We start from the raw sequence: 9,292 nt of genomic DNA, 5'->3' as shown, positions 1-9,292 counted from the left end.
GGGCGGCGGACATTTTAAATATTCCGGTGGCCGGAAGCGTGAACTGCAGCTTCACCAGCTGCCCCTATGTCACACTTGCTGGGGACGGGCTGACGATCTTTGGACGGAGCGCGTCGTTGGAAGGGTCGAGGTACCCCGGCGAGAAGGCATCGAGGCTGAGCTCGGTAGGCAACTCCACGTTGTTGAAGACGTAGAATTGGTGCGGGTGGCTGCCGCCCACGAGCACCCGGCCGTCGCGGAGGAGCACCGCCGAGGAGTGGTACATCCGCGCAGTGCCCGCCGCGGTCTGCTCGTCGAACCGGCTCCCAAGGGAACAGTCCTGCCGGTAAATGATTGGTGCCTTAGCCGGGGTCTTGGCGGACTCCCACCCACCGATGCCGTCCTTGGCGCCGTTGATGACCGCCACCTCGCCGTTGGGCAGCAGGATCATGTCCCCCGTCACCCGCGGTGACGACATTTTCTCGATGACCCAAGACGGCTTAGGGCCGGTAATTTTTTTTCCCCATAGAACCTCCGAAAAGTACAGGAGTTTCTATAATTCATTAAAAAAGAATGAAATAAAATTAACTTGGTTTATAAGAAAAATTGGATATAAAAATCTTACAACAATATGGTTTATTAGAAGGGAACACCGGCAAAAACCCTAACACCATAAGAACATTGCTCACCTCATGTTATCGTTGCCAAACTTGCCTTAGGGTAGCACCTTCGACTTCTTTTGGTGAACATCAACCACTGCCTCATAATTGTCACGCCCGTGCCCATGGTCACCGCTGACGCTCCGAGAAAAGAGTCATGCCTCTGTCATAGTTGTCAAGCTCTATCAGCCCCTACCGGCGCAACAACTTTGACATCACCGCAGTACGCTCCTTTTGATACATGTCGTCCGTCCACCAACCACAAAGTGAAACTCTAAAGAAGTAGCAACTTCATCACACCCAGAGTGGCATTGGCATCGATTTAGCTGAACGATGCCTGCTGAGCATAACGTCACCAACGAGCTGGCCAAGTACGCAGAAGGAACTCCAAGATGACGTCTCCAAGGAGGGTGCGACATCGAAGACGCTATCGTCGCTCGTCCAAAAACCCGGATATGGGTTTTCACCCGCTAAGTCCTCTGGGTAGAGGGGGAGGCACCACAATGATGCCTCCAAGAAGATCAGCGGCGCCCAAAAGCATCACCATCATCGGCACTGGCAGGAAACCGGGCTAGGCTTTCTCATGTAGCTCCCAATCCCCACCCATCACGCAAACAAGCCAAGTCGCCAACACCACACTCAAGTGTCGTCCACGTGGTCACCGCTAGCTGCTGACACCAAACCAGTAGCTGCCGCCACCATCCCCTCCATGGGTGTGGAGGGGCCTCCGCCAAGCCGCTCCTCCACCACAGCAGAGGTGCCTCACATCTAGAGGGACACCTGTCGAGCGGTCCAGCTCTCCGCCGGAGACGAAAATGTCCCTAACAAGCCGGCGCCTAAGCATGCACTATCGCCAGAGCGTCGGTGATGCAGATCGGTGTACTTGAAATATTCTCTGGTCGGACCTTGATTTGATGATAGCCCAATTTCAAGCTAATCTTCGAGAAAACTCAGACACTGGTAAACTGATCGAACAGAATATTGATCCTGAGAAGCGGATACTTATTATTGATCATGACCTCATTAAAAGGACAATAATCAATACACATCTGCAGAGTACCATCATTTTTCTTCACAAAAGTGCCGGGCATCCCCAAAGTGAGAAACTTGGGCGAATAAAACCCTTTGAAAGCAACTCTTGAATTTGTTTCTTCAACTCGACTAACTCATTTGGCAGCATCTTATAAGACTTCTTCGAAATTGGGACCGTTTCGGGAAAAAGATCAATTGAGAATTTTACCGCTCGATCAAGTGGTATTCCTGGCAACTCTTTTGAGAAGGCATCAGGAAATTCACAAACAACCGAAATACTCAGAAGATTGGTATCAATTAACAAAAATATTTTTATACTAAAAGGTTTGTGTGTGGTGGTTGCTAGACTAAAAGAGCGTCGATTAACCCTACACTAAGTCACAAATCAATCCTAACATTAGGGTTTAGGGTTCCAACTCACCGGTGTAATAGGTGAGCTCTCTGTGCTTGCTTCATCCGACCTTGCAGATCGTCTACGATCGTCGCTAGTTTCCTCCTAATGCGGTTCCTCGGCGCCCGCCACTGCTTCCATTCGAGCTCGTGTAGCTACCTTGCCCACCACTAGACCCATTTGAGCTCAAGGATCATCCTTGCCCGCCATTGGACGACTCTCATCGCAGTCCTCCCATGACTAGGACCGCAACCCTTCCCCGCCATGATCCGTTTGCTTGACATCTCTCCAGTGGCCTCACGTGATGAGATACGATGACGACTGGATGAAGACAAATGGGGAATGAGCGAAGATGAGCGAGTGCGAATGAAGGCGGCTAAGACACACTAGGGTTTCAGGTGGTAGGGTTAAATGGTCCTTTTGGGCTGGTATCCTCACCATTTGCTTGGCTCAGTGAACACACCCAGTCCAAGGCACCGTACCAAACACTGAGAATTGTGCGCATCAATGCAAGCCTAACCCGCTATGTAGCTGACCAGTCAAAGTCTAGCCCAAGCCAAAAGGCCCTATACAAGACAACCAAAATGCAAAAGCATTGCACAAGCCTAGGTTGGGCTGGTCTGCTTAGCTGCAAGTCTGGCTACAACTTAGCCATCAACCAATTAGACCTGTACGACTGTTTTGATTGTAGCCAACATAGAGCAGCGATGACCGGTAATTGGCCTCGGCCACCATGGTCAATGGGTGATGGCCTCCGATCAGCCCGGCCCTATTCCACCCCTACGGTGCCTCTCAAAAAATCTCGCACTGGTGTAGTTAGGGTTTAGTTCTCGGTGGCGGTGGTGGGGTGTCCATTGGTGTTTTTGGCCCTCCAAGCCGGAGCTAGTGATGAAGATGACGGCGATGCTGACGTCTTCAAGGTCACTGGGCTGGCGGATTAGAGGTTAGTTTACTTCTTTTTGTGAAAAAAGGGGGAAGTCTTGCTCATCCCCTTTAGTGGGTTTTCTTTCCTCGTCGTCAGCGGTGACGCTAACGACGGTGGGTGATCTATCTGGGTGCCTTCACTCAAGTTCTCATGTGTGGGGTCACGTCAATCCTTTTCCTTTGCTTCCATCGATAGGGCGACGACCAAAATCTGTTCAGTGTGTTCGAAGATGCATCTTGGGTGGAAATCCATGTCACCGTTTGATGCGGCCTCAACATCGTTTGGAGTCCCCCATCGGTGAAGCAAGAAGATCTGTTTCCGATTTGATTGCATTGCGGCGAATGGGATCAGAGCCCTGGAAGATGCACAAGACCTTCAAGGGTTCTTTGCATCTGCATGTTGGCCGTGCTCGTTCATTGGTTCATATGTGTCTCAGTTGTCCGAGGTGCTAACTCTTGCGACATCGAAAAGTTTACGAGTCCTCGATAGACAGGGAGAAGTACAAGGCTTCGGTCCCGATGTCCAGTTATGGCGGAGGCTACCGGAGAAGAACATGACCTTTGTGCTGTTATATGTAATTTTTGTTTCTTTCAGGGTCTTGTTTGTAAAACCCTTAGGGAAGTACTGCTTCTAAATTAATAGATTTCCCCTTTCTTAAAAAAAAAAGTCTCGCACTGTCGCACACCATCTCCTAGGGCAAACCCCTTAATGCTCATTCACGCGGCCGCCGCCAGCCCATCTCCCCCCAGCGGAGCACGCCGTCTCTGGTTCTCCTCCTCTACTCGAATGGCGTCGGCGGGTGGTCCCTCCCGATTTGCTGGTAAGCCGCAGCTTTCTAGCTTGAGGTCTGCTCGAGTCTTGTCTTCGTGGTGAGCAACCAAACCCACTTTTTTTTTTCTGGGATGGATGGATCGATGGGTTCTCCAATCCGCCCGGTTGGTTGCGGATTCATCTTTCCTCCATAGATCAGGTTACTGATTTCATTTGTTCACCGTAAGGGCAACGACAGCTTGTGCTCCAAAATCTTTGTTCAAGGGTTCAGCTAAAACCCTTTTCAGACCCGTTCGCTGCGTCAACACCGGCCCCGTCTGGCGTTGCGTGGATGCTAGATAGGGCTATCACGCTCTTTTTGCTGATTAATTTTTAGGCTTTGTAAGATGCTTGTGTGGACACCCTGATGAAATTCTTGCGCATGTGTAGGGTTTAGCGTCCGTCTGGACTCGAGTTCGTCCTGCTTCATTCAGAAGGTACCCAATTAGGTTATTATTGTTACTATTTTTTTCTTTTGTTTCACACTTGTTTGAAGAATCGAGAATCACACCTGTGCAAGTGTAACTGCTGATGTGGATGTTAGGTGGCAGCGCTGTCTAGTGGCCTCCCTGGTGCAACCGCTGTTCAAGTTCGGCGACACCGGAATAAGGCCTGTAATGGCCAAGGTAAGTGATGCTACATGCTGTTGCCTTCTGTAACTCATGTTTGTTTTGTGTGCATTCACTTGTAGAATTGATCCCTGGTTCTGCAATTTAGCATATGCTATCAACATCATCTGTTTTCTGCTAGATTTCCTAACCTTGTGTGGACTTCACATTCTGAATTTGATCATTCATCAAATATCCGATATGCAAAATCATAGTTGACTTGTTTGAATATGCAGCTATCAGGTGTGCAATGGCAACTGGAAACGAGCAAGGTGCAATCTCAACTGCTAGTAGTGGCGATCAAAAGAATGGTGGACTGCGTGGCAAATTAAATAAAGTTGTTTTAGCTTATAGTGGTGGCTTGGATACATCTGTGATTGTTCCATGGCTCAGGTATAAATATTTCTTGGTGTTCAGTACGGCTTTTATCAAGCTTAAAGTCTATATTGATCTGATGCGTGCAAACAATGTCCTTTTGATTTATTAATTGAAGGGAGAACTATGGTTGTGAAGTCGTCTGTTTCACTGCTGATGTTGGTCAGGTATGCAGTGGTATATCAGAACTTGACTAACTCTCAAGCATACATAATGAACCGGCTATACTTTCCTCTAGGTTGCGGTGCCATGATGACATATCTCTGTTTCTTTCTCTCCCATATCTGTTTGTTACTTATTAGCAGTTTACTTACATATTCTTCTGCTGGTTGTATTTTTTGTCAGGGGTTTCAAAATTAATGATTTATTCACCTGTTGCTCCTATGGCTTTTTGTTGTCCCTAAATTTGTAATTTTGTGTTTCTTCTACATTCTAACCTTCTAGTGATATATTTTGTTTGGTTGTCATTAAGTAAATGTGGTATCATCACATCATAGCTTCTATTTTCTACCCATTTCTTTCTTGTTAACCATCAGTCCAATACGTATACTAAATCCTCCTTAGGGTGCCATTGAATTGGAAGGATTGGAGAAGAAGGCAAAAGCTAGTGGTGCATGCCAGCTTGTCGTGAAGGACTTGAAAGAAGAATTTGTTAGTGAATATATATACCCCTGCCTGCGTGCCGGTGCAGTTTATGAAAGAAAGTATCTGCTTGGGACTTCAATGGCTCGGCCTGTTATTGCTAAGGTGAAAAATTGATACAATGATTGCATCTTGTTTATGTATAATCACCAAGAATGTTTGTGTTAGAATTTTCTTACAAGTAAAATTTGATATGCATATTTCCTTGAGCTTTAATTAACACCACGGTTCAGTGTGTTGTTGAAAAATGTGCACATACACACGCTGGAAGAAATATCATTTGAACTATAATTACAACATCATCGAAATCACTGATGTAAAATTGATGTACCTTTTGGTAGCCATTCCCTCCTGTAGATTTCAGATCTGTTTCAGTAGAACATGATTTATTTCTTGATATACATTGGCTTGGCAAGTTTTTTCTTTAATACTTTTTATTTCTTATTTGTTCCATAAAAGTTTCAGCGACAAGCTTTGGATATTCGTCTTTATTTTTTATTGATGTGCTAGTCTAGTGCCGAGTGTAGGTGGCTGATGTCTGACATTGGAATGATCTGATCAGTTATCCTATTGTGAATTTATAGGCATCATGCAGTAGGACTAGGGGTGGAACAAGAATCTTACCATGGGTTAGAGTGCGTTAACATGTGTCACACATAAGAAACGAAGTGACTTAAATGGAAAAGATGCAAAAGATAAGTGGGCAGTCATGATTTGAGCTCTCTATCACATCATGTGCTGCGCTGCGTGACATACCAACCAACAACGCAACACATCTTTGTTTAATTGGCATTGCCTACTAACGTGCTATCTGTGGGAATCTCTGCAGGAGCCAGGGCTGCAGATTCGGCAGCCCTGGCCCTGGTTCCACCACTGAGTAGGCTATTCAAGCCATTACACAATGTGCTAAACTATGCTCCTCAGCTGTACTAGATATGCACTTCATTTATTTCTTGTATGAGTTATTTTTTGTTAGTTTATGTTCTTTCTATGCGGGATAAGATTTGATCTGTAAGCTTTTTGGGAGCTAAACTTAAATATAAGTCTCATAAGTGGTTGAATGAATGAAATATTGAACTAATATACTTGCTATGATATACCAAACATTGCATATATCCTTGAAGATCTTTAGGGTGGGGGCTGTATTCACAGTATTAATATACTCTTATGCTTCGGAAGGCACCAAGTGCTATGGCCTAACAGACGTATATTAAGCAATTATATCTCCATTGTAGGCAATGGTTGATGTTGCCGAGGAAGTTGGCGCAGATGCAGTTGCTCATGGATGCACTGGAAAAGGCAATGATCAGGTAAATATGCTGTTAGTCTGAATATTAATATGGACAGTCATCTTATGCTAACCTTTTCTGCAGGTTCGCTTTGAGCTTACATTTTATGCTTTAAATCCTGAACTTAAAGTGGTGGCACCTTGGAGGGAGTGGGATATCACAGGACGTGAAGATGCTATTGAGTACGCAAAGAAACATAATGTACCAGTTCCAGTTTCAAAGAAATCAATATACAGCCGAGATCGAAACTTGTGGCACCTTAGCCATGAGGTATTATTCATTTTCTTCCTGATTCTAGATTTTTCAAAGCACTTCTTGATTTATCTTTTTGTTGTATTGTGCACGTGCACCTGAATTTAATTAACCAAAATTTTACATGATGCTTACATTCCTAACTTTCAAATCAATATGTGTAACATCATATTAATGTTATTGATTAATCTTCTGCATCTTTGCCTTGTTGACATCTTTAACTGAAAATCATTATTCTTATCTTTGATGTGAGATGAATTGAGTTCTCTATACATTGCAGGGTGACATCTTGGAAGACCCAGCAAATGAGCCAAAGGAAGATATGTATATGATGTCTGTTGCTCCAGAAAATGCACCTTCGGAACCTGAGTGAGTTATCAATCTTTTTATCTTTTCACTGCTCTTGTTCTGAAGAATAGAAGTATCCTTTATGGTTTGTTGCCGCAGTGTGTATCCTAGTTTATCACATAGGCACAGTTGACAGTTTTCCCCATTATATATGGAGTTGCTTAGACCCTTACAGTGGAGTTGGATGAATATTTTGACATTATTGCACCTAGTCCTCCAGAATGGGAGACACGAACCATCCAAGCAGGATTGGTCTGGAATCTGGGTATGACTAGTCTGAACTAGGGATATCGAGTCTTCCTATGATGAATTTTGGAATATTTAGCAATGTGAAATTATAAGTTGACACATCACAATTTACAATGTTCATTCACTTGGTATCTTCTTGTCGAGGTCACAATGTGAAACTTAAATGGATTAATCATTTCTGCATAAGATTGAAGCGATGCGTGGGCTCCACTATATTGCCTGCCTTTTGTAGTTTAGAAACCTAGGCACCACCTATCGCAGAGGTTATGCAAAATAGGGGTTGATCAAGGTACATGAAAGCAGCATAGTTTTTTGAAGTTGTCATGTGAGACTAAGTGTCATGTCCAGCCCATCAAGGGCCATATGAGGAAGGAACAGTACCGAACCGGCTGGTGCACTGGGCGCATGAACATTACCCGTGCGATTACTGTCCACGCCGGGCCTAGGGGTGGTTTGTTATCTTAGATATTAGATTATATTGGTTTGTTTCCTTAAGTTTAGAGATTTTTTTTTCGTTAAGCGTCAAGTCATCCCATCTATATAAGGATGGGGATTGGATCGGTTTTCATTAAGCAAGAAATATATCAAGGTTCTTAAATCTCCTCTATCCCTCCCCTTGTGGTGCGGTGTCATGGTTGTGTTGCCTTGGTTCAGGGTCATCTAATGAATGCCCATGCATTAATATTCTAGTTCTGATATCATAGTTTTTATACATAAAAGTAAATTCTTGCTTAGCGAGCATGCACATGAAACCAGTCCTGTTGTGGCATAAATGCTTTTGTTTGCATATTCTTGCTACATTATAACTGGCTTTGCCATTTTTCATCTTCCTGCAGACTGCTTGATAAATGTAGGCTTTTCATTTGCACACTAGAATGCATATGTATCAAGCCTGTAATAGACTAATACTGAGCTTCATACACCAGGTATCTGGAGATTGGCATCATTGCAGGTGTTCCTGTTTCCATTAATGGCCAAGATATCTCGCCAGCATCTCTCCTTGCAGAGCTCAACGAAATCGGTGGAAAGCACGGGATTGGTCGTATTGACATGGTAGAGAACCGGCTTGTCGGCATGAAGTCCCGTGGTGTCTACGAGACCCCTGGTGGCACCATCATGGCAACCGCGGTGCGTGAGCTGGAGGCCCTTACCTTGGACAGGGAGACAATGCAATGGAAGGACATGCTCGCACTCAAGTATGCCGAGCTGGTCTACGCGGGCCGCTGGTTCGACCCGCTCCGACAGGCTATCGACATGTTCATGGAGAAACTCACTGCAACAACCACCGGTTCCGTGACCCTGAAGCTGTACAAGGGCTCAGTGAATGTCACATCCCGGAAGAGCCCCTACAGCCTGTACAGGGAGGACATCTCCTCCTTTGAGAATGGGGAGATCTACAACCAGGCTGACGCCGAGGGGTTCATCAGGCTGTATGGTCTCCCGACCCGGGTTCGGGCGATGCTGGAGAAGGGTATCTGAGCTCTCTGTTTGTTTCAGAAATAAAATCTGTTCTTGGAAAATTGTTGAGGAGTTGCATATGTTTTATACATCTGGAAGTTTTATACATCTGTTCCAGGGTCTCATGCCCTGTTGGGACTGTTTTTTAGATTTGTTTGAGGCGTTTCTCCCACTGAATTATAAATGCATTCATGTTCCAGGATGTACATGAATCCTATTAGGGCATTGCATGATCTGCCTGCTGACATGAAAGACCCCACTGTTGCATTTTGAAC

At 45.1% G+C, this 9,292-nt stretch overlaps 1 protein-coding gene across 1 annotated transcript; it reads left to right on the top strand.

The window, feature by feature from the left end:
- The first annotated feature begins 3,641 nt into the window (after positions 1–3,641).
- Positions 3,642–9,250, top strand: LOC133888418 (argininosuccinate synthase, chloroplastic). The gene is made up of 10 exons (XM_062328657.1): positions 3,642–3,806; positions 4,187–4,233; positions 4,341–4,422; positions 4,641–4,797; positions 4,898–4,946; positions 5,344–5,526; positions 6,657–6,731; positions 6,795–6,980; positions 7,243–7,331; positions 8,486–9,250. The coding sequence occupies exons 1-10, from the start codon at positions 3,695–3,697 to the stop codon at positions 9,036–9,038; spliced, it is 1,533 nt and encodes a 510-aa protein (XP_062184641.1). The 5' UTR covers positions 3,642–3,694; the 3' UTR covers positions 9,039–9,250.
- Positions 9,251–9,292: the final 42 nt, after the last annotated feature.

The sequence above is a fragment of the Phragmites australis genome, chromosome 13, assembly GCF_958298935.1.
Source record: "Phragmites australis chromosome 13, lpPhrAust1.1, whole genome shotgun sequence".
Taxonomy (NCBI): Eukaryota; Viridiplantae; Streptophyta; class Magnoliopsida; order Poales; family Poaceae; genus Phragmites; species Phragmites australis.
Note: the sequence above shows the minus strand (reverse complement) of the source record. Positions and strands in the feature narration are given on the sequence as shown.